Source organism: Gymnoscopelus braueri (assembly GCF_963280865.1).
Source record: "Gymnoscopelus braueri genome assembly, chromosome: 2".
In the NCBI taxonomy this organism is placed as follows: domain Eukaryota; kingdom Metazoa; phylum Chordata; class Actinopteri; order Myctophiformes; family Myctophidae; genus Gymnoscopelus; species Gymnoscopelus braueri.
This window is the reverse complement of record NC_137604.1, coordinates 29,931,125-29,957,958: the sequence shown is the minus strand read 5'-3', so window position 1 is coordinate 29,957,958 and position 26,834 is coordinate 29,931,125. Positions and strand designations below refer to the sequence as shown.

At 41.0% G+C, this 26,834-nt stretch overlaps 1 protein-coding gene across 1 annotated transcript in view; it reads left to right on the top strand.

Moving 5' to 3' along the window:
• The window catches only part of ctnna2 (catenin (cadherin-associated protein), alpha 2), a 574,287-nt gene that overhangs the window by 14,338 nt on the left and 533,115 nt on the right, over nucleotides 1–26,834 (top strand). The window contains exon 2 of the mRNA XM_080414083.1: nucleotides 15,484–15,590. Within this exon, the coding sequence (XP_080270209.1) occupies nucleotides 15,489–15,590 (102 nt within the window). The 5' untranslated portion in view covers nucleotides 15,484–15,488. The remainder of the gene's footprint in view (nucleotides 1–15,483; nucleotides 15,591–26,834) is intronic.

The following is a 26,834-nucleotide window of genomic DNA, read 5'->3' as shown; positions in this document are numbered from 1 at the left end:
TGACCAGTTTCTTTAACCCATTAAAACCGGGAAAGCATCTGTCATTTTAGATTTTAACCACTATAACTATTATTTTATACTTTGGCTATCAAAAAAATAGCAGATATACAATGATATACAATATGACTATGAGCTTGTAGATCTGCAATTGTTTCGAAAAATCTTGAACATTTGTGACAAATCTTTGAATGTATATGTCACAGGTAGATTGGCATTCCAGGTAGATTGGAAGTGGAGCGCTTGTTTTTAGGCTCGGGGCGGGGCTGCGATGCGAGGACGACGAGAACACAACATGAATATACATACTTACTGGCCTCAGTGGCGCACTTCGAAAATCATTGGACTCCCCATCCACTACCACTGGGAGTCTGGGTTTGACTCCCGCTCGGGACATTACTTTTTCAAACAACCGCGGACTATTGTTTTTCGCCGATAAAGTATAGTTTTGACGGAGGCGCGCCGGCTCAGGAGACCTTGAGGCCAAGGAGTCGCGCCCGAGCGCCTCCAGGCGCGAGTGCCCGCGACGACCGGCCGATGGTCTCCTAGTCGACTAAGCGCCGTCCGAGTTATGTACCGATAGGCACAGAATAGTAAATGATGTTGTGGGGACTGCGTTTGCCCCGCTATGGTTTGCCCCAACTGCCACTCACTGCACTAACATAGCCCGCCAGCCCCGCCTCCTCAGTCTCGCCCCCTTGTTCGCGGGTGTGCGCGCGCGCGCGTGCATGTGCGCGTATGCGTGTGTGCGTGCTCGTTTGTGTGCGTGTGCATGCGTGCGTGTGTGGTGTGGGACTCATGTGTGGCTTGCATTGCCCTCTGGCGTTGGTTCTACAGAATTGCCTGGGGGGCGGACGGGCGGTGAAAACAAGCGCTTATTTTCCATTCTACCTGGAATGCCAATCTACCTGTAACATATATATTTCTGGCCTCGGGCGGCTGGCGTAGCGGTCCGGGCACCTAGGCTGCTAATGCCCGTTCCCGACGACCTTTGTTGCGTGTCACTCCCCATCTCTGTCTCCCCATTTCCTGTCAGTCTACTGTACTAAAGGCAGAAAAAGGCCCAACAATATATATAAAAAAAAGAAAATGTACATATTTTTTATAGAATTATAGTTTTTTTTTACTAATTTTTGCTTTTGGAGGTCCCTGGAACAAAGTATTTTGAGATTGGTGGTGGGGGGGGGGGGGGGGTCCACGGCCAAATACATTTAATTTTGGGGGTCCTTGACATGAAAATGTTTGAGCATCACTGATATAGCAACATACGTTTTACAGAAAACTGTTAGGATTTAGAAGACATTTGTAGAATCAGGTCCTCAGGTCCTAATGGGTTAATGTTCTATAAATGGACAGGTTAGCCTACCAGTTGGCATCTGTGTGCTGTGCAGCCATTTTGTTACTCCAGTGCATAGCTAAGTCATAAAGCATGCTGGGCCTGTTTCAAACAACAGCAGGTCAGAAAGCGGAGCCATCATCAGCTCACCACTCGTACAGTAGCTGGTACTGTTTGGCTCTCATACCAAATAATGCCAACTGGCAGTGTGGTCACTGGCACGGGCCACGGTTTCACGAGCTAATGCTGCCAACAAGACAATTGCATCGAGAAATGTGTGACGCTGCTGCCAAGTAGGCAATGAAATCTAAGCTATACTGGAAATGCCTCTGCCAAGCTGACTGAAATGCATTTCAAATGTGTAATCTGTTTACTGATGGGAAATGGCATAGCCTATATAATGTATTTTTGTACTACAACTACAATTGCCCTATGTAAGAAGTGTAAGTCATGAACGCTTTTGGAAGTGGTGTGTAAATAATGTCACACGTGACATTATTTAGCATAGATCAGTCTCATCTCAGTCCTCATCATTACTTTGGTAGATGGTTGTGTAACTCACAGCATCCCAATCATCATTCAGGGCTTTAGTGTTGTCACATGCATTTTTCAATAGGCTACATATTGATCCTGGATGTTTAAAACGGTTTCAAAACTCATTTGCTGAACGAGCCATGTGTTCTCCGCACATAAAGCTCTGGAATTTCGGCGCAGATGCACTCAGCGACTCCCCGCTCCGTTGTGTCAATGAGTAAACAGTCTACACACTATTACCACCAAGAGCTAGGCTACTGCAGCTCAGAAAGTTAAGGCACGTTTGTTTTGCTCCTAATTATATTTTGAGGTTGCATATACATTTCGGCGGCATATGCGCCCAAAACGGAGTCTCATCTGGTGATCGGAAGAGAGAATAGGAATTATGGCTAATCCTTCAATGGGGGCCTTGTTGACATGGATTAACTTGAATACTATGCCATGAATGAGGTTAATACCATAGTAATCTCAGGAACAGAAAAATAAGGTCAAAACAAAGATGTAATCCAATCGCTTTATTTACATCTGTGCATTATTTTTAGAAAGCTAAAAACAAAACAAAAATCTTAGCGAAAACGATTTTTGTTTTGTCATGGGCTTTGTCATGGGCTGTCCTCCAATCACTAAAGCCTGAGTTATACAGTAATTGGCTGTGCATTGTGTTGCGCAACATAACCCATTAAGACCTGGAACTGTGTCATTTTTAGATTTGAGCTAAAAAGCATTATTTTACACTTTGGGCTATTAAAAAATAGCAGATATACAAGCTCATAGCGCGGCACCGAGTGCCGCGCTACGAGCTTGTAAATCTGCTATTTTTGAAAATTTGTGAAAATGTGTGCAAATCTTTGAATATATATATTTTTAAAGCGAACATTTTTAACTCAAATCTTTTTTTCTGGGGGGTCCTTGGAACAAGATATTTTGATGGGGGTCTGCGGCCAAATACATTAGGGTGACCATATTCTGAATTCCCAAAAAGAGGACACCTAACGAATGCACGCGCGCACAGCGCGCGTGCATGCGTTCCGTGCGCGCGCGCGCGCGATTTTTTGGGGCGGTTCTGGGCGGTTCTGGCCGTTTTTTGGGGCGGTTTTGGGCGGTTTTGGCCGTTTTTTTGGGCAAAAATGGGTGGATTTTGGGTGGATTTTGTAACTGTTTTTTTTTTACTTTATTTCGGTTTTAAGGTTAGGGTTAGGGTTAGGTTAGGGTTATGTTATTTAATTATTTTGGGGGAGCCATTCTTCAAAATAACCTCTCTCATGTCTATAATGTAAAAATGTAAAGAATGCCTCAAAACCTGTTAATTAAACAAAAGAAAATAGAGAAGTATCCTGTTATTTAATGTTTCGGTACCCCATTCTTCAAAATAACATCTCTCTCATGTCTAGACTATAATCATGTAAAAATGTAAAAAATGCCTCAAAACCTGTTAATTAAACAAAAAGAAAAAAGAGAAGTAGCCTGTTATTTAATGTTTAGGTACCCCATTCTTCAAAATAACATCTCTATCATGTCTATAATCATGGAAAAATGTAAAAAATGCCTCAAAACCTGTTAATTAAACAAAAAGAAAAAAGAGAAGTAGCCTGTTATTTAATATGTTCCTGCTTTGCAAACAGTACACTCTGCTTCGCATTTGTCACGACCCAGACGAAAACACGGGTACTTTTTGCGCATTTCATCCGTGAAGTTACATTTGCGTTTCGGCATTTTCTCCGCCTCTGTCTGTCTGTGTAACTTTTTCGGGGAGCAATGATAGGCAGCGCTGAGCGCGACACTGTTCCGTGTGTGTCTGTGTGAGTGAGTGAGTGAGTGTGTGTGTGAGTGTGTGTGTTTGGTCACGTCTGCTGACAGGTTGCTGGAGGCACACGTGAGTCACGTGTGCCTCCAGCAGCCTGTCAGCAGCCGTGTTGCGGAACCAGGGTTACGGAAGGACCATATTTAGCGCTTTCAGTGTAAAAAAAAAAAAAAATCCCAAAACACCGGACATTTGAAGGATTTTATAAACTCCCCCCGGACAGTCCGGACAGCACCTCAAAAGAGGACATGTCCGGGTAAAAGAGGACGTATGGTCACCCTAAATACATATAATTTTGGGGGTCCTTGACATGAAAAAGATTGAGCACCACTGATATAGAAACATACGTTTTTTCAGAATACTGTTGAGATTTAGGAGACATGTAGAATCGGCTTCAGGTCTCAATGGGTTAAATAGCCGATTTACAAGCTGAACTGCAACGCATTGTGAGCTTATAGATCGGCTATTAGTATTTTTGGTGCGTAACACCGGCACGCAACTACAGTAAGTCTAAAAGTGGTGCAAGTTGTTAACAGGCTTATAGGCCTGAAGTAAATCATGCTGTAAATACAGTAGCCACTTATTACGGGACACGTTTTGTAGATTTTGACCTTGAAATGGAAACACAAAGCTTTTAGCTGGTGTAGATCCCTGCCAGGATTCTTCACCCTCCTGGACTACTGGCAAGGGCACAGCTCTGCAATAAATTAACCGAGAGAGATGGACTCCTAATCAAGATGTATTCAGCGGAGGCTTTCTGTCAGTATGAAGTTTGAGGATAAGAGTGTCTTCATAATGACATGAAGTCATGACTTATGGTTCAGCTCTTCAATAATTCACAATGCTAAGTGTCAATTTTTCTGTGCTCAAACGTTTTTGCAAATACTTGCATATTTTTCATATAGAGAAAACGTCATTACGTTTGAAAGTGTGCTTGCACTGCATAAAAGGTGCATCAAGGCTTCTTTACTGTATGACGTTTTAAGTTAACTCCTACAGTCCTATTTGTCATTATGGGAAAGCTGATATGCCAACACTGCACTGGCCCAGTTTTAGAGCAGGAACTAAATAAAATAACGTCCTATCTACAAGATCACAGATAGGCTTGCATATTGGATATTTTCACTATTATGGCCATACAGTAGGGCTTAACTGGTTAAACACAACACAATTGTGGAGTCTCCCAGCTTGGGCTCAACCTGTCATGTCATTACTCACACACGCGCGCACGCACACGCACACGCACACGCACACACACACACACACACACACACACACACACACACACACACACACACACACACACACACACAGTCTTTAGTCTTCTACACCTGACCAATTTAGGGTAATTACTTTACATCCGTGAGCAGTTGTCTCTCTGCCATGCTGTCAGCATTATTGCAGAGCATATAGATGACATCAGCAGAACCTAAGCTAATAACATTGTTTAATAGAGAATAAACAGCAAAAGACACCACATTAGATGAGTAAATAGCTGACTTGTGAAAAACAACAGCATAGACAATGCACTGTATGTCCTGTTGCACACCCATCACCCTGCACAAACATGCTGTTACCACCATGACGACATGCACGTGCACATGCACGTGCACATGCACATGCACATGCACATGCACATGCACATGCACATGCACATGCACATGCACATGCACATGCACATGCACATGCACATGCACATGCACATGCACATGCACATGCACATGCACATGCACACGCACACACAAACCCTTCAGATGTTCACTGCTATTAGTCAGCCCTCATACACGGACGGTTCAGACATTGCATAGAGTCCGTTGAGGGAGAGAGGGAGCAGTCATTGAAAGTAAACAGCCAAAGAGAAAGCTGTGTGTGAGGGCTGACTCATCTGATGATGTGATGGTGTGTTCTGTGTGTTAAGTTATGTGCCCAGTTATGTGCTCAGTCACACCCATCTGCTCAAATCCAAGCCGTTCTTTTCGCTCACATACTCTTGTAGTTGTGTGAAATTCAACACCAGTGCAGGGTTACATGATGGACCAAAGTTGAAGGGGTTTGAAAACTTGCATCCTACTTGTAGCCATTGACAGTTGCAGGCCAATCAAAAATATGTCTACGATACAATGGCCTTAGCAAATTAAGGTAATATAAATATATATTTTCCTGTCCATTATTCTATGTCGAAATGGAAGCCCTGATTTGTTGATTGACTATTTTACTGACGATGTAATTCAATCCGGGAAAGCATCTGTCATTTTATACTCTGGCTACTCAAAAATAGCAGATATACAAGCTCATAGCGCGTCACTTCGTGAGCTTGAGCTTGTAGATCTGCTATTTTTTACTTAAACTTTTTTTTTTGCAAATCTTATTTTTTTTAAGCAAACATTGTTTAACTCAAATATTTGCTTCTGGGGGTCCCTGGAACAACATATTTTGAGATGGGGGTGTCCGTGGCCAAATACGTATAATTTTTGGGGTCCTTGACATGAACAAGTTTGCGAATCACTGATATATCAACATAGGTTTTTCAGAAAAAGTACAAAAGGCATTTGTAGAATCGGCTTCAGGTCTGTAATGGGTTAAAGGTATGTGCAGGCCCACAAGTTAACAACACAAAGACACAAAAAGGCCAGAGGCTTGTTTCCATTGCGGTCCATTAAACATTCAACACTCAAACAACTGGACAAAACAACAGTGCAACAAAAACAACGTGACAACGACATAGAGAAATCTAAAACATACAGATTAAATTCACATGATAGTGACATAAAAGGGGATGCGGGGCCTGGTAAACGGCACAAACCTGTACCTAGGGGAAGGCCAGCCTAAGAGATGGATCGAAAATAATGTCACTGATTGGTGATCCTGTTGATAAGGATGATGAATTATGCTGTTATTATCCTTATATAAATTAAGTTGTCCAATGGTTTTGAATTGACAATCGACTAATACACACATGCACACACAGAGCTGCTGAACAGGTCTGCGTCCTGCGTCCCTGACACATATTTTTAAGAAATGGCACATTAAACCAACCACCGCTGCGTCCACAGGACGCTTTACTTTATCGGTACGTTATGAACAAATTCAGCACTTATAACGCGGGACATTCCCACACAACACAGGGATGTTAAGGTACTCAGAGCCAACGTGAACGCGCTGACGGGACTCGTCTCCTTCACTTCAGAGTGTCTGCCTCTCTCATGCAGCGAGCCCCCCTATCCCTTTCCCTCTCTGTGCATTTATACTTCAGTGTATGTGGAGTGTTCTGCACTGACACGTTGTTGTAAATTGTTATTTTCCGCGCGACACAAGCATAAATCAGACGTAAATAGTTAATTTGAAGGGAATCCCCCTTTGTAAACACCAGAGCAATGAATACCGTCACAAACCTGTCAACTTTATAACAGATCTCTCTGTTCCGTCTCCATTATTCTTTCACATAGCGTTGTTGTTCTTTAGTTCCTATTCATCTCTGTTGCTGTGAAGTGTAAATTATCTTAAAACTTCAAACATCAATCTCTCATCCTCTGCTCTCCTCTCTCTCGCTCTCTCTCACGCACGCACGCACGCACACACGTGTATGATGTATGATCAGACATTTGTACAAAGTTTTCTTTTACAAACTGTTGGCAAATGTTGTTGAATTATCAGATCATTTGAACATACATGAATGCAGCTATAATTATAACTCTTGGAACTCTTGGAGCGAGAGAAGAAAAATAAAACATTTTTTTGACGACCATAACATTTTCCCGGGAGCCATTTGAATGATCACCTGTGTGTCCCGGGACGGGACCCACCACATTGAAAGCGGTTAAACATCACTGCACACATGGTGGTACAGCCCGTTAGTGTACTGACCGTGCTCCTTCTGAAACGAGGACAGGAGTTAGAACTCCAACTCCCATCACTTCTTTCTAAATAAAGCAAAACATGCCCAAAAGTCATCTTTAAAAAACTGGGTCTTGAGGCTGTGTAGTTGCCAACCTCCTGCTACAGTGAATCAGTTTGGCCATTAAATCAGACTGATTAACATAGCAGCCATCTTTCCCCAGGAGTCCTAGGGAACTAGGCTTTAATCATCAGATCCAGTCAGTAAATTAAACCTAACAGGATAGTAAGTACACCACAGAAACATGTACAGCCGTACCTATGCACCGCACGACCGCGCGCACCACGCGTGCGTGCGTGTGTGCGCCTTCTCCCTCATTCACCCCAATTTGCTGTTCTCAGGAGACAGATGAAGGAAGCCATGAAAGGCCTGCCGAGGGAATGACGTTTTGAGAAACACTCCCCTCCAAAAAATCCCTTATTTAAATTTCTGGAAGGTGACAACCCTATTTCTCACCTAAATGTTAACGGAATATTTTTTTTTTTTGGACTGTATGTAGGTGAAATGGAGATTGTTTCCAGACAAGTCGCCATTGTTCTTTAGTGTCCTCCTATGCAGAGAGTTGTACATTGCTATGATGACCACATTGAAGGGGTACTATCTTCAGTGGAAAAGAAGTACATGGTATAAAAAGCAAGTATATGCGAGTCGGCATGCAGTGTATGTGCCTGATGATGGGCTTACCTGGATCTGGTTAGAGACGTATGCGACGCACATGCCCTTATTTTGGTGCTGAACCAAACTGTAAATATTAAATTCAATTTATAAAGGTAGTGCTGGCAACTCTTGTTGCCTGGATCTGGCCCAGAGTGGAGCTCAGCTGGGTACTCCTTTCACCTGTCATCTAATATCCTCTGTCCCTCCCAGTAACGTCTGGCCCACTCTCCTTACTAGCTGTTAACATTTTCACTTTTTTTCTCACCCCCTGAAGGACTCTTACATATTATCTTCACTAAAACGCATATACAGTACAATAGCATGTCAATAGAAGAAGAAAACAATTTTTTTCTCAGTAAAGTAAATGTCACAGTGTTTCAGTCATCTCGGCAGGTTTCATAAATAAATAAGACGTGTAAGAGCATTCATTGATTGTTTGTCATGTTACAGCACATCAGTCCCTCCTGTCACAGGAATGAGTCACCAGCACATTCTTTGTTCTTTGTTCTCTAATGGAGACAATAGAAGGGGTGTGTGTAATATTGCCATGGAAGCTTGCACTTCTATGGCAAGCTTTTATTCATTAAGTTAGAGTTATGTATTTTCACTGTTTATATTTAACTCTATTTATGTTTGAAATTAAACATTTGATGTTAAGGAATAGAAGAAGCACAGGCAAATTATGAATTTGTATTGCTCATTAGTATCATTGCATAACTCACTACATCAATAGTGTGTGTGTGCGCGTGTGCGTGTGTGTGTGTGTGTGTGTGTGTGTGTGTGTGTGTGTGTGTGTGTGTGTGTGTGTGTGTGTGTGTGTGTGTGTGTGTGTGTGTGTGTGTGTGTGTGTGTGTGTGTGTGTGTGTGTGTGAGAATGGTGCACGCATGGTTGTACATGTTCCTGTGGTGTACTTACTATCCTGTTATGTTTAATTTACTGACTGGATCTGATGATTAAAGCCCCGTGCCCCAGAACAGGCTTCTGCAGATTAGTCGTAACATTTGTCGCTATTGCTGTTTTGCTTACAGAGTGTTTTATGAGTTTATATCCTTAGTGTCAGAGATCTTGTGCTGTCTCATACCTGTCTGTGTGCTGAATTACCCTGGCACTCTGGTATTTTGGTCTACGTGTTTTTTTTCACATGAAAGATGAATGGCTTGTTTCCATGGCCTGAAGCATTTAACTCTACCCTGCCATGTCTGGAATATCACACTCATAGAAAGGAGTGTGGCATATGCTTTTTTCTGCTTCTCTTTGATATGGCTGCTGTGGTGTAATTTAATTGGGGTTTTGTCAACATACTGGAGATTAAGCATAGGCTAGTCAGTTCCGAAATAGAGGCGTCCCATTGTTTAATGATAATGACTGAGTTCTGAAACCATTAGGTCAAGCAATGTGCATTAGGGGTGGGACGATATATCGATATATCGATATATCGCGATTCTTTCTCCCGCGATAACTAATCGATATCCTGCCGAAAAATTTCGATATTTTTAGTTTGTGATACGTTGTTTTTCCTACTCTGTATTTGTGTAATGATGATTTTGAACTGTTTGGTGCTATTTTATGTGTTTATGAATTGAATACAAGGACTATCGTGATATATCGTTGGTGAATTTTCATGCAATATATCGTGATATCGCAATATATCGATATTTTCAGATATCGTGATATATCGTTGGTGAAATTTCTTGCAATATATATCGAATATCGTGATATCGCAATATATCGAACATCGTCGAATATCGTGATATATATTGTTATCGTGGGCCTAATATCGTGATATATATCGTATCATGAGGTACCCATATCGTCCCACCCCTAATGTGCATCTGTAGCTAGCTACTGATTAATGAAGTTGGCCACTCTAAATAATGTCAGTACGTACGGCAAACAAAAAAAAACATTCCTCTATCCTTCCAGTTTAGCCTTTATTTCTTCTGTGAAGTACAACATGTAAGTTTGTGCAGTGACATCTTTATTAAAGTGACGTGCAAAGAATGAACTCCATTCAGCATTCACCACATATGCAATACACAAAAAACATTTAGTTCACCATCTGCTTTACTGCCTCATTATTGCCTAATTATGGTGTAACTTCATTGTGTGCATCAACTGTCAATGTTTCTGGCCCTTGAGATTAGTGTAGTACTGCTTTGGGAATATTAATAGTGCTTGTGTGTTTGTGCGTGGGAGATCTATTGTAGGATGAATCTTAATTGATCCACAAGAGAGAGAAACGTATCAATGTCTAAATTGGGGAGTTGCTGTTAGGCTAGCTGATAAAATTGTGTATAGCATTTATTATTATTATTCCATCTTTCCCTAATACTGGTCATGTTTACAAGTTTTTACGTCACACATATATGATATCTAATCTAATGATGTTGCTTTTAAAAACGTGAACACTAACGTCCCATTCTGGGTATAGTAGGAAAGTGTTCGATGAAAATAGCAGGTACATAAGAGTAAAACTTATTTTTGTTTGGCTTCCTTCACGTTTCTTTGTGACTTTGTAGATATTTTTGGTGTAGAGAGAAAAAAAGGAGGGGTCCACAGTACAAAACCCATAGAATATATCTAACACGCCTGTACTATGTTGACAGATAATGTCTAAAGACGGGCATACACTGTGCATTGTTTTGCCAGGACTGATTGACTGCACCCGATGGGTGACCACCGACTCCTGATGTCAAGTTTATTTTTTTCTCACTGCACCTGCGCCAAGTAGCAAATGACAATACGTGTATGAAAAATGCAGACTATTTTGTGTATTTACAACCACCAAATGCACGCAAGCCTGAACCAAAGTGATGTATTTTGCTGCATCTCCTCTGCTCCTTCACTTCAGCACCGGGCACCGAGGACAACACACACACACACACACACACACGCACATTAATCAATTTGATTATTAAAAAAAAAAAAAAAGAAAAAAAAAAAAAAATTAATGGCATTGATGACTCGACTCAAGGAATGCGAGTTTGCGTCACACCAGAGCTCACAGCTGCGTATCTGCTGTAGAAGAGCCACTAAAACAAAAAAAAACTTTGATGTACAGTGGTCGAATAGTGGTTTGATAGTCGAATATTCGAATATTCGATTATTCTGTTAATGCCCTAACACACACACAGCGGTCTGATTGCATTAAACCACAGTAGCCTCCCCAATATTATACACCAAGGACAGCTTTGGTTATAATTTTTGTCTCTGTAAAGACTTTGTTTTACAGAAAATCCACCATTGTCATTATGAGCAACTTTCTGTCAATAAACTCTATGAAGCGATGACTCTCGTGAGTGAAGTTGTTTTTGGGTGCGCTGATTTTAAATCATTCAACATCCTGCATGTGTGCATTATGGAAACAGGTGGTATGCAATGCAGGACAATGAGTGATTTACAATGAGCGCTCTCACACCGAAAACACACCGTTATTGCAGACCGTAGTGAAGATATTATTATTTTAGATTATTATTCCTTAAGGCTGATTTAGGAAGGGCCAGAGATCATCTCTTGAGTCCACGATATCGATACTAATGGGATAGCCCTAGTTAGATCTGAGGATAGGATCTTGTCATGCTATGAAGTCACGCTGGCATTGTACCAAATTAGGCGATCTCATGCTGGCTGTCGTAACCTTGGTAACGCAGACATAAAACACAAAAGAGCAAAGAGCAAAACAGCAAAAAGAAGAAAAACAAATGGAGTTTAGTTTGTTGGGTTGTTCATAATGACAACGGTGGATTCCTGTGAAACAAAGTCTTTGCTTGGACAAAGAGGATAACCCAGGCTGTCTGTAAAGGTGTATTATTGGTGAGTATAGGCTATCATCCTTTAAAGCAGTACGAAGCAGGTCCACATTTTTTTTTTAGCAGCCTATGCTGGTCACTACCGTCACTGCAGGTCTATTGCTGAGTCCTGCATTACCCAGAATTCCATTTGTTTTCACCGGAAAGCGGAAGCATTTCAAAAAGCGTTCTTTTAATTGTTTTATACTATCTGCGGATCGTTTCTCTTAGCCAGTGGAGCTTTAGTTACCGTGAGCTGTGCTTTCTTTTGCTGTTGTTTTTCCATCTTCAAATCCTATAATACCATAAAAACAGCGTGAGATTCCTTTTTGTTAATAGCGCGCTAGTTCCTGGCCAAACAGGAAACCGGTGCATTTCCGTTTCCGGCCGGATGACGTCATTTTCACGGGAAGGGCGCCCCACCACCGTTTCAGTAGAAAACATGTTTATAAAAGGCCTTCGGGGGTGAAATTCACGGAGTGGGTGTTGTGAAACATTTGCCACTCACAAAAGATATACAATTTAACTTTAGTTTTTTTGTAAAAGTTACCTAGTATAGCTTTAATACAATCAAATTGGACTTTTCTGTCTCACGCTGTCAATGGAAGAGACAGTGCCTATATTCCACTTTCAACACAAATCCGTCTCTGTCGGGTGGAAACCTCATATGTCCAAAACTGTTACTTTTCAGGATTCAAATGCAAAAGTAGCAGATCTACAAGCTCAAAACGTGTCGCTTCGCGCCGCGTTTCGAGCTTGAGGATCTGCTACTTCTGTTGCTTTTGTGTGACGCTGTTGTATGTATGATTGTATGATCAAGTAGGGCGTTAATTTACGAAAAAACACAAAAAGTTAGGGTAGCACTTTATAACTATTCGTTATAAGTAGTTAATAGAGCATTCACAAACTGTTAGTTAATGAGTTATTAATGACTTCATATGGAGATAAGAGGTTTCTGCCCGACAGCAACGACATATGAAAGAGAGAAACGTTGACAGGGAATAGTTGAGTGGGTTGAACTTGATGTCCTCAGTAGGGTTGAATGGGGCCAACAGGACAGTGTGAGCACATCAATCCTGAGCTTTGGCTGCACATTGCTCACGACATGAGCAGTAGTAAACAAAAAAAATAACCTTTCTAAAATCGTGCACAGTATGGCACAGTATCATGCCCAGCTTAAATCAAGAAAGTTCCCAGTGTTTGGTTCATGTAGGGTGGAATTATGACCACGGAAAGCAAGGTTTTATTCAGCAACATAACAGACCATGGCAATTAACCCATTAAGATCCGAGGCCGACTCTAAAAATGTTTTCTAAATCCTATCAGGTTTTTGACAAAAATATGAAAAATAAAAATATGAAAAATTACAAATATCTCAAAATATTCTGTTCCAGGGACCCCCAGAAGCAAAGATTTGAGTTACAAATGTTCGCTTTAAAAATTCTAATTTTTGCAAAAAATTTCACTATTTAAATTTTTTTTTGCAGATCTACAAGCTCATAGTGCGGCACTCGGTGCCGCGCTATGAGCTTGTATATCTGCTATTTTTGAATAGCCAAAGAAATCTAAAATGACACATGCATGTGACACACGCATGTGATACTTCTACTTTGCTTGCCAATATGGGTACAGCAGACAAAGAAGACTGAATTGGATGTTTCTGACTGAGTACACTGCGGCTGAATAATAAACATGTTGCATGTCAGTTGGGCATTTATTTTATTAGATATTAGACATTATTTAAACATCATATGGCATGAGTCATCACCCAACTATGCGTGTAACATTCAGTTGTCATGTCCAACGTCTCAAATGAAGTGACGGTTACATGGGAGCAGCAAAAACCATGAAAGCAGTATGCATGTCATCATTTATGAATTTCTTGTAGATGGGGTAGGAGGTGCATTGTTCTGGCTAATTATGCACAAATTTGTGTGCAAGTCAGTGTAGTCAAGCCTGTGAATGCAAATCATTTGAACCTTTCAGCAGAATATACTGGGGAAATTTAGACCTGGAACGCATCTGTGTCACTTTTTTGATTTGAGCTAAAAAGCATTATTTTACACTTTGGCTATTCAAAAATAGCAGATATACAAGCTCATAGCGCGGCACCGAGTGCCGCGCTATGAGCTTGTAGATCTGCTATTTTTGAAAAATTATGAAAAAGTGTGCACATCTTTGAATATATATTGTTTTAAAGCGAACATGTTTAACTAAAATCTTTGCTCCCTGGAACAAAATATTTTGAGATGGGGGTTGGCGGCCAGATACATATCATGTTGGGTGTCATTGACATGAAAAAGTTTGAGCACCACTGATATAGAAACATATCGTTTTTCAGAAAACTGTTGGGATTTAGAAGACATTCGTAGAATCGGCTTCAGGTCTTAATGGGTTAACGGGCTCATACGGTATATTTTGTTGTAGGGCTACCTGTATATACCGTACATTTAAGCAATGACACATGAAAGGCAGTGCTTCATCATGGTTATTGGCACGGTTGCACCGCATAGGTCATATGCCAGGGCGAATCAGAGTGCCAGGGGGAATCTGATTTGTGACATCTGTCAATCATATTCTTTCCACCTTTCCGTCTCCTTGATATAGACTGCGCTTTCCCCAGCTGACCCGCTGTGAAGTTCCTTACAATCACAATGCTATAGTTGCATTATAGTTATAGTTTTCACAATTATGGTGGAAATATTTTTGCCATCTCCGGGGGAATCATCAAGACCTTTCGCTGATCTCCTGGCTCCGTGTTCACCACCATATATTCAACCTCTGTCTGGCCCAGTCCGTGGTCCCTCACATGCTTCTTCTTGGGCTGATTTTGGTTTTTTATGTTTTACATTGCAGTCGGCTGCATTTTGGGAGAATTAGAATGAATACATTTGCGACACTATCTATCTATCAATGTCACAAATACACACAGTCCAGGGTATTTATACGACCAACATTTTACCAACATCAGGCTATATTGTCATAACAATTGTGCAAGATTTCCTCTGAAAAATGTCTTTTTTTTAACGTTTGTTTATTGGTTTTTTTACAGAGGCATTTCTAGCATACATATAAAAAAAAAAAAACATTGCAATGCCCCATGTATAGCCCAAAGAAGAGAGTTACATAGTCTTATTATTTTGTTTTTTCCCCCCAAATGAAAACACAAAGGACAAATCTCGAATGTCATTTTCTTTTAACCCCAGCATCCATATTGTGGGGAAAACGATCACAGATAATAGCAGATCTACAAGCTCACAACGTGTCGCGTTGAAACACACACTTGAGCTTCTAGATCGTCTATTTTCAGCGAAGATATTTAATGTAGAGCGCAAACAGAAAAAGGCACTAGTGTAGATCGCTGAGGGGACTCCGGTCAACCAAGTACAGTATAGGGTTGAAGAGGTTATGGAATAACTCATGTTCAGTGTATATGCATTCTTCTAACGTTTGCTCTAACTTTGTTCCCCCTAGAGAACATGACGACTGCCACGTCCCCTATCCTGCTGAAATGGGACCCCAAGAGTCTGGAGATCCGTACCCTGACTGTGGAGAGGCTGCTGGAGCCGCTGGTCACACAGGTAGAATTATACTAGTACTGCTACTGCCACAATTATTGGTCATGTTTTCAACCTTCTTCATGTCAAGGTCCATTATTTATTCGGCATTTGATGAGATTTGGACTCTCAGAACCAAAACTTTGAATATGTTGTTATCGTTGGATGAGATTTTGTCCACAATTCCATGCTGTTTGATGTGGTACCATAGGAGAGATAAACAGGCCAACGTTGATCAAAATAACAATTCTTTAATTAAGTAATGCAGATGTTTAACAATAATTTAACTCTTGAGAGCGAACCCTTACAGGTCCATTTGGTTTCATTTTACGCTCTCAAGAGTTAAAGATCTATAAGGGTCCATTTGGTTAGCAACTCTCCATCATTTAGCTACAAAACAAAACAAATGGGAAAATAAACAAATTTCACCATTCTGGAGAAAGGTGTTTCATGGGGTTTTATAGTTGATGATAAATGAAAAGATGATCAATAGCTTGCTTTCCTCATGCAAACATTTCCAGACATCAAAACTTGCTTGTTGGAGCCCTAGCCAAAACGGAGGAGTTTCTTGTTCCACACTCTGGCTGAAACTTTTAACAAAAATGCTAAGCAGCGAGGGGCGTCCAGGTGGCACAGGGATACAATTCCTGCCCACCACCGTGGAGAATAGGGGTTTGAATCCTCTGCTGCGGTGCATTCGGCTTCGTCCGCCGCTCTTGTGAACACAATTGCCCCGTGTTCACAGGGGGTGGGATGCCGGGGAGAGTGAGGGTGATCTCTGTCGCTGCGATGGCGACTCCTACAGGTTGCCTGTTCAGTGGGGTGTGGAACTGAAAAGAATATTTTCACGCCATACATTCTTAATACATTTTGAATGCATGAATACATTTTCCGCCTGTGTTACATCCTCTCTGTGAAACTCCTCACTGTCAGGAGAAAATAACCCCCTCTTGATGTCACACATATCCTACAATACATGGGGAATTACTGATTGGCATAACAGCTAAATTGGGAGAAAAGGAATTGTCAAAAATGCTAAGCAGCGCTGGTTGGCATTAGCTGGCCTGGGCCACAGGATGTTTGGCTCATGGCCATTGATTCCTTTGGGTTGCAGGTTGTGCAGATGGTTGAACGGGAACTGCATGTGTTCACACTGGCTTATTGTGACTTCTGCTTGAGTCTGTGATGATGCCGTTCGTCAAACGATGGTCCTATGGAGCCAATTAGTTCGCTGAATTTAACCGTAGAGCTTAATTGTTAAAGGTGCATCAGAGTATATTCGACAATAGAACAGCGACATTAAACATGACACCTGTGCTACCCTGCATTCAGTCCCTACAGGCTGCCATTCCAATATTTTCTACATAATTAAACATTCAATACAAATGTAGCAAAGCTTTGGAATTCTGACCAAATCCTGAACATTTATAGTGACAAATCCATACCTTTTACTGATCAGATGTGCATCCGCACATCTGCATGCGACTGCACATTTGTCACTCGCAGAAAGCAGGCAGAAAATGTGTAATATTCAAATCGTATCAGCGTTATTCGCATAACAAAACATTACTTTTTTTCTATTGTCTCAAATCCTGTATGTACAAAATATGTCATAGACAAGGGAAAGTTTGACTTATTATGTTCCATTCAATCATGGTTGTAGCTTTTTGGAATGGCAAGCTCCGCCTTCTGACTTTCTATAATTAGTTTTGATCCTGGACTCGTCTTTGCCCATGTACAGTATTTATAAGTTGCACATCATATTCTGATAACACTGTGCACGTCAGAAACAGTCTAGGTATCATGTGGAGTAAACAGGACATAATGATCTTTGAATCAGCGCTCATCTAAATGAATCATGAATTGGATTGATTGAATAGGTTAATGAAAAAAACATGACACATGTAGGCTAACTGCAGCTGACCAGGTAGGCCTACACATCAGATTCAGAATGAGCTTTGGGAATATAGTAGGACATGCTGTCGATAATGTATACGACTTTCTATCCCAGTTTAATAACACAATTTCATAGAGCCATAATATATTCTGTGAGGGCCCACTCAAATGCATAGCTCTTTATTTTGTATGGTGTAATGCCCTTGATAACAATTGAGAGTCATTTGCTGCTTGCCAAACCTTGCGTTGCTACCTCGATACAGTAATATAAATATAATAAAAAAGTAACCATTGTCCTGAAGAAAAAGCATGATAAAAAAAAAGAACAGGAATACTGGTTATACAACATACTGTATGACATCAAACTATGGTGATTGTCAAGGTTTGAAAACATCATGGGGTGATATGATGCAGATATCGTGCATAGGCTATACCATGGGGCGAAAGAGAAACACCGTCCGTGCGCTTACGCTTGTGCGTCTGGTGGGTTCGGTGCATTATTTATAATTTCAAGGCAATTAAACCTAATGAAAGCAATCATCAATGTTAATCAATGTGACCTTCTAATTTTTCTATTGCTTTGCTTTGCTGGTTTTCACGTTTTTGGCACAGCTGCAAAGAACAAATGCTGCAAAATCGCTTTGTAGCTTTTTAGGACAGCTACTGCAAAATCAAGCACATAAACTTGCATTAATCACAGAACAAAACACACGCGCAATCCTGGAGAGAGGGACTGTATTTACTCCAGAAAAACTGCCTTGGCAACCATCCCATTTCTCTGAGTGGACTTGATAAAGTTACTCCAGTGCAAGTGGTGGCAGGCTGACCCATTGACTGTGGTGGATATTTGTTTTGGAAAGAGTAGAGTTACTCACAGCTTAAGAACCACTATTACACTTTGGTCCCCTTGAGATTTTTTTTGTATTTATCGTCGATTTTTACCCCACGTGCCACTCAGCCTCTTCGTCCAATGTTGTTCATTTGTTTTAGTGTGGATTGTATTTCCACAGAAATTAAAGGGATAGTTCACCCCCCAAAATGACTTTTTTTTCTATGGATTATTCACCAAATGGAGACTTTTGTCGCATTCCTAAGCCAATAATTTGACGACCGGCAGTGGTTCCGGTAGGAGACACAAAGAGTCTCCTTTGAGTCTCCTACCGGATACATTAGTAATCAAATTATTTGGCTTAGGAATGCGACAAAAACTAAAACATATCCATGAATTCAATGCTTCGAGGGGTGTGTAATTGATAGAAAATAAGTCATTTTTTGGGTGAACTACTCCTTTAAGCGTTACTTCATTACTTACTTAGGATTGTGTTGGAATGGCTGAATTAACAAACGAAACATCACAGTCCTGCAAAAAAACTAAAAGAAAAACAATGTAAGATGTCTTGATGGCTTATGGCTTATATAAAGCACTGTATTGAATTGCGCTTGTATATCATCGCCATCGGCTTTCTTTGAAAATGGGAAGATTATTTTCACAAGAGAGCAAATTGTGCCTTACTGTCATATTATTTTTTGTTGTTTTTTTGTGCTTGTCTTGATGTTTCTATAAATATGTCACAGTAAAGAACATAGTCATTTCTGATCAAAGTCGGTGACAGCCGCCATGCAGCTTACACTGTGTTCCACACAGCCCATCCCCCATTTTTTGATTTAACTGCTAATGCTTGGTCAGCAGAACGTGGGCCTGTTGACAGGGGGGGGGGGGTTTGTCCTCCCAGAGGAGGCCCCGCATACTCATCAGCACATTGCAAATGCATCCCAGACAGAATGAAAGGAAGCAGTTGGAAGGTAGAAGTGAACATTAAACCATCTAGGGTATTTTCTGTTGTTTTTGTGCCAGACGTTTGAATGAGACAATCTGAATATTAGTCAAAAGATGGATCATAAATTGTATATTAGAAATAAGAATACATATTTGTACAATTTGTTTGTCTGTGTGTGTTGTGTGAAACATTAGGAAATCAAAGTACTGTGCTCCCCCATCTCCATATGTTGTTCAGTTAGGCTACTTTTTGGTGTATTGTTTGTGTATTATAAACCATATTCATTCGTTAAAGAGAGGATCCGTACTCAGATTTAGCTCATATCCATATTCCACATTTATTTTGCATGGAAGAATAAATGTATCGGTGGTTCTGGACAACTGCCTACCCTATGCGCAAGTGTGTTATATTGTCCAGAGCTACTCAATGAGCCGTACTGTATGTTTATCTTTGAATGTATTGGCTCTACCATCATCCCATAGCCTAGTCTGCAGCCCATAATCAGTTAAAGATTATGGCTATAGTAACAGGAATGACACACGCAATATCAATTTTACAGTGCTTTACAATTATGTACAATTATAAAAATAGTAGTACTCGCCTAATGGAGTCCGTGGCCACCAATGTTGTGGAGCTGTGCTTGGCATGGAGACGTTTCCTCAAATTGAACCTGATAGACACTGAGCTTGACAAGGAAATTACTCTCACAGTAATGATGTCCACAAATCTGGTTTAATAGCCCTTAGAGTTTCTTATTAAAGCTGGCAATTACAGGTAGACATTGCAGTAGTATTTGAAAACCACAGTACTGCTACAAACAGTCAGTTGGCAAATGGGCGACAACCCTTTTAAAGGGGGAAAGCTAAGCTATGGAGCTAAACGAAAGGATACTCTAAACCTCTAAACCCACCGAAGCCCACAACCACACAGCACACACACATGGCAAACAGAAAGATGAAGGAGCACCACCGTGAAAGAGGTGTACTGCACACAATCACACCAATAAGACACACCTTTAGGGCTGTGGACTACAGTCAGACCTTTAGTGAAAGCCCATGGAGCAGGTTGGCTGCACCACTCTGCTCCCTCAGACTCTAGATGAACAGCATGCACAGGAATGGCTATTTGGGGGAAATACAAACAAAAAAACGTATAAGAAATCACATAATCTAAACAAAGTCAAGAGAGAATAAATACAATCATGTTAAACAAAGCAGCAGTGGTGAGATCTAAGGTGGGAGTCATACAGAAACACACATAACAAACTATATCTCAACAAGTTGTTTTATGTGTACCTTAACAACTCATTCAGTGCCACTGGACGTCTAAAACGTCCGTTGTAATAAGCCCTGTGCCACTGGACGTCTAAAACGTAAAAAAAAAAGAAAAAAAAAGTTCAGAACCCAAGATATGATGATTTGAAAATGTTCTGCTCCATTCACTTCTTGTTTAACTTCTTACTGAAAAAGGCTGTATCTCGGCTCCTAAACACTTTTTTTTTACAATGAATTTTGGCTGTGGCACTGAATGGCACTTTTTTACAATGAATTTTGGCCAGTGGCACTGAATGAGTTAAGTTGTCTGTACGTTTTCTCACACCATTCCCTCTCGCCACATGAAACATCTCAACACACGAATGAACTTAAGTGATCACAACAAGCTTTAGTTATAATACCAGTATAAGAAAACATTTTCAAACAACATATCATCTGTTACTCACCCTGGCATAGAAGCAACAAACCCCAGATAGCAATACCAGCCTCCAGCAACCACCTTATTGGTGGTTGCCACTTCCACTGTTGAAACTAACCTCCACACGGCAGATCGTTGATATAATAAACATTGATTGCTAACGCGGAAGTGGTGGTGGCCCCTAAGGCTCAACTCTGACTGGCTACACACACAGGCATAATTAGCATTTGATGTTCTTACCCCTTTCACCAACAAATTCAAAATAATTGTAATACTTCCACGGTGCAAAGTCTGTCATCTCTGAATCTCTGCCATGTCGCTATAGCTGACTGTGCTGCACATTGTGCTCTGACACATCCCCCTGGAAACCTTCCCTGTGTGCCTTGTCAAGAAGTAGTAAACTCAAATAGTGCAAATGCATTGTGATTTTCTTTTTCATTTGTTGCAACAGAAGGAACAGGGAAATATTTTTTTAAGTAACAGATTTGAAAACGTAACTATGTAACTGAGTATTTGAATGTGTTGTGTTACTCCTTACACGAAAAAAAAAGTAATCAGAGTACTCTAACACCTTGCACCACCAACACTGACTAAGGCCAGAGGTGATTCGTTTTTTGACATCTTGGCCTGTAGGCTGCTAGCTCTTGGAACACACTCCAGGGAGCTTTGGCTGGTAGTATGTGTTTGTCTAAAGTCTAAGCCATGTTCCTTTTTCTTCCCCTTCTTCTATCTCTCTGTGCCAAAGAAGAGGGAGCATTTCCACTGTTGAAACTAACCTCCACACACCCTCTTTCAGTCACCCTCCTTACCGTTAGGAAGAGATTAATTTGATAGAGTTGAGTAAAACCAGTGCTCTAACAGCATGAGATTTAATTTGGAAAATGTCACTCTACTCCCCCCTCTTGCAACAGATGTTCACAGATTAAGATATACGTAGGTACATTTTTAGTTTGTTCAGGGCCTTGTTAAACTAGACTGCGACATATAGGCAAAGAAACTTTTCTGGCTCCCCCCATAATAATAGTAGTAAAATGTATAGAAAAGATTATTCACGCTTGCCCACGGGTATACAGCACACACTGCATGGTTAAAATGGCTGGAGATGGCATTTTATTATTTTTAGGGCGTGGCACTGAAGGGTCCAGCCATGTAGAACAACGTCGGTCTGTGTGTACTGTATGTAGGCTACGTCCCCTGAGTAGACCATCTGTATGTCCCAAGGAAAGTAGACCAATCACAACAACCATGAGGCTGGTGACAAAATGTATGTCTTGCGGACCCTATAGAGGACCCAGCTGGCTTTTATGCGGAAGCGGAAAGTATCATTCGGAAGCAGAGAGGAGTTATAGAATAAACTGAGGGATCAACTAAAGCAGTGGTTCTCCACCACTGGTCCTTGAGGGGGTTCCAGCTGGTCCCCCAGCTAAATGATGGAAGAGTTGGTAAACAAATGCACCCTTATTAGATCTTTAACTCTTGAGAGCGTAAAATGAAACCAAATGGACCCGTAAGGGTCACTCTTGAAAATTGGTGTGAAATTGAGTGAAATTGTTGTTAAACATCAGCATTACTTAATTTATTTTACAATTAGAGAATGCAGAAGAATAGTTATTTTGACCAACGTTTGCCTGTCATCTCTCCTATGGTACCAACATCAACACAGCATGAAATTGTGGACAAAATCTCATCCAACGACAACACAATCTCTTGTGGTCTGAGAGTCTACATCTCATCAAACGGTCGTCCGTGGCTCAAATGCCGAATAAATAATGGACCTTGAGGTTTGAAAACCACTGAACTAAAGGACTGGTGGTTATCACCAGAGCAGGTGAGAAGAGAGAAGATAAGAGAAGCAAAACAAAGTGGCTCAGGCACGCCATTGACTTGGCTGTGTCCCTTGGAGATGCTGCCTCTGGGCTGCATTTGGCTGAGTGATGAGCTGTGTTCCCAGTGTGGGAGCACACCACTCAGTCTCGCCTCCTTCCTCCTCCTTTCCCTCCCTGTTTGCCTGCCCACGCTGTCACACTGCATCCCTGTGGATCTGCTATTCCCTATCTCTCACATCAGTCAGAGTTAGGGAAACCATATTTCACTGAACAGTATAAATAGCAGGTGTTTTTCCTGTTACTATACCCTTACAAGAAGATAGAATACTCTAGAAGTAGAACATTATGATAATTACATTGTGTTTGTATCGCACTTTTAAAGGCAATGTTAGAAAGTGCATAGTGTTGACTAACATCCCATCTTTCTTAAAACTAGTCTTGCATAGCCAGACAATCAGAGATCTCTACCTACTGATACATCTGGTGACATCTAAATTCCGTGAATGGGCTAAAACTGGGTGGAAACAATTCAGGAAAAAAAAAGAAGCAAAAAAAGAAAAACTAGGCTGATGCCCGTTGGGAACGATGTCTGTTGGGAACGCATAGCTCTCCGGTTATACTTGTACTTGTACTTAGTGCAGTTACAGTACCCATTATCACAGTACTTGGAGGCCAATAGGCTCTAAGCACAGCAGCCATATTGGAAAGAAATTAGGCCTCTTCTTAATTCCTTCACAGGTGCTACCAATGATACTAATGAAGGCTCTGTTCCATTGTGGTCAAACAGAGTCAGGGTGCTGACATTGTGCATGTTGGCTCACTGGAAACACTTGAGGGGGTTCCAAATGGCCCCTTGTGGGTCCATTTGGTTCCATTTATACACTCTCAGGGTTATGGTGGTCCTAGAAATAAAAAGGTTTGAGAACCACTGTGCAACAAGAAATGGAACAGAGCCTTCATCAGTGTCATTGGTAACACCTGTGAAGGAAGTAAGGAAGAGGCCCAATTTCCGTCCAATATGGTTGCTGTGCATTGAGCCTATCTATGACGTCAGTGCTATGATGTTATATATTGATGACATCATGGATCTCCATATGGACATACAGTATAAGGCCAGTCTATCATGTCATGAAAAGGTAATCGATAGAAAAATCGCTAAGAAGATAATGGATGGCTTAATGTATAGTTGTCGCAGAGACAGCTTCCTGCAGCGTGTGAGGACAAACGAGAAGAGAAAGCTCGATGCCAAGTCGGACGGTACCTGGGTGGAACTGAAGCGTCAGCCCCAGGCGCCTCGTGAGGCACGCTTTGTCACCACCAAGAACAATGTGCCCCAGGTGCTGGAGCCCATTCCCTACGAGTTCATGGCTTAAACTGCTGGCTAAAATCTAATTGTTTGTACAAAAAAACAACAAAAAAAAAAGTATATACAAACTCAATATTGCTAAAAAGGGACTCCCACACCTCGACAGCACCCCTCTCACTGTGAGCCAACAAGACGCCCATCCACTCTCTTGGACCTCGTCGACCGCCCTTCCTTTCCCTGGCCACACTCGGTGCCCAACCACATCACTCCTTCCGGCGCTTCTTATCGTGGTAATCGTCCTTGGAGCGGCCGCTGGTGGAGGGCCTCTTGGAGCCTCCGTGCTGCTTAGCCTCTTCCAAGAACTTGTCCAGGCCGAAGGGATCCTCCTCGAAGGCCACGTCGCTGGCTGGGGTCAGCTCCTGAGAACTCCCTGTCAGGAACAAATCTGTTGTTGTGCATGAGTGTGTCGAAGTCATCTGCGTATGCATCTTTGTCCACGTTCCTGCTGGGCCGGTAGATGTTCTGGGCCATGTCTCTGCCGCCACGGAATGGCTGGTCGTACACGTTGTACGTCGCATGACCCTTCCAATTAGTGCTGCAATAATGATTTGTTATCAGATGATTTCCTCAACAGAAATGACACTTTTTCTGTTGAAAAGACCAGATCTTTGTATACAGACAATACAGAAGTTGGACATCACAATTGTGTGTAGTAGGACTCAACAAATGGGTGATTAACAGGATCCCTCAAGGGCTCTACTATAGTTTGTTGAAGAAGCAGAAAGCATTTTTCTTGGATTCAAACTGGTGACCTTCTGTTCACAAGGTTACTTCTGTTTCCAGCATTGCACTACAATGCATTGATAGAGACCAAAAGCCAAGGGTGGCTTCGGATAAGATTTGTGTTAACTCGTTCAGTGCCACATGACGTCAAAGACGTCATGAGGCCTGACGCCCCGTGTGCCACATGACGTCAAAGACGTCATGAAAAAAACAAACAAAAAAAAAACTTTTTTTTTTTTTTTTTTTTTTTTTTTTATGTTCAGAACCCAAGATATGATGATTTGAAGATTTGCTGCTCCATTCACTTCTTGTTTAACTTTTTACTGAAAAAGGCTGTATCTCGGCTCCTAAGCACTTTTTTTTTTACAATGAATATTGCTGTGGCACTCAGAACCAAAATTCCATAAATAAGCATGGCATTGAAAGAGTTAACTAGCCTACACTGTCTTTCAGCCACATGCCGTGTTCTACATGAGTGGTCAAGGAAGAGACAGGTAGATAATTGCTTAATTATGTCAGGAGATGGAATGGCTGAAGAGCGTTTCCTCTCGGCACAAAGTGATTATTATTAATTCCTATCTAATGCCTGTCTGCCCATATCAAATAATATGATCATTTTGAAATTCCTCTGAAGCACTTCAGAGACAAGGCTTTGCAAGTAAGGCACGCTATGACTGAAAATAAGATATTGCTCCTGTAAGGCAATACATTATTATTTTCCCCCCCATAATTAAATCAATTTAGCAGCTTTGCTATTGGAACAGTGGTTTCTGGATTAATTCTGACAGTTCCATTCTGGGAGTGTGAATCCCCCAACACAAAGCCTATTGATTCAGTGGGGGATGAAGAATTAATTTGTTGCTAGATAGGCTTTTCTAGAAATAATAATGATTTCAGCTTGTGAGTGTTTTTTTGTCCAAGAAATGTTTATCATTTCTAACTTATTATGTTAGAAAGTGTGAGGAATTTAGAATGAGATTAAGGGTAGTTTAACAAATGAACAATATCATTTTATACCTCCTTTTTTGTAACTTGTTTTTATTGGTGTTCAAGTTGAGAAGGGAAAATACAAATAATATTCTTTTCTGTATTTTAGGTACAGTGTTGTTCAGTTGGTAGCGTTAAGGAGAAGGTCAATTTCTCTATACAGTGTACAATTGCGATCCAGTTATCCTTTGATGGCAGGGTTGCCTGCAGCCATTTATGTGTGATGTCTTTCTGTATTTCTTGCACGAAACCAAAATCACGTTATAGAGATATTCATCCACTGTGCTTTGCATAAAACATTAAGCAAAGCAAACACATTATGGAAGGACATTTGAATTCAGTTAAAAGAAAGTAAAACAAAACAGAAAAATAAGAAAGGAAAATTACAGTGCAGAAAAAATCTCCATAAAAGGCAGCGGCATTTAGAAAGGTTTCTAGCTGTGATTTAAAAGAACAGAGCTGCAGCAGAACTGCAGTTTTCTGCGAGTTTGTTCCAGATATGTGGTGCAGAAAAAAACTGAATGCTGCTTCTCACAATTAGTTCTGATCCTAGGGACAGAAGGCAGACCTGTCCCAGATGACCTGAGAGGTCTGCATGGTTCACATTTCACAATATTGCACAAGATCAGAAATATATTTTGGCCCTAAACCAGTGTAATGTATTATTTGTTCTGCAGAATTCTCACCATGATCTTGACTTGGGAGTCCTAGTCTGACCTTCCCATATATCATCAACTTTTGTAGTCTATCATATTCATGATAAAAAGTGTTTGTCTTTGGACTTTGTCTTATAAGCATCAAGGTTCACTATCGTAAACTGATATTATAGTTCCTAATAGTTTATTGTTACACCACAATATTAGTAGAATGCTGCAACAAAGAAAACTCATTTCACTGCAGCAATACAAATCTTTGCACAATAGCACAATAGCCATCTACAATACAATAATCGTTTTTGAGTGGTGTTGCAATTGCAAAGCATATATTTCGGGTCTCTGTG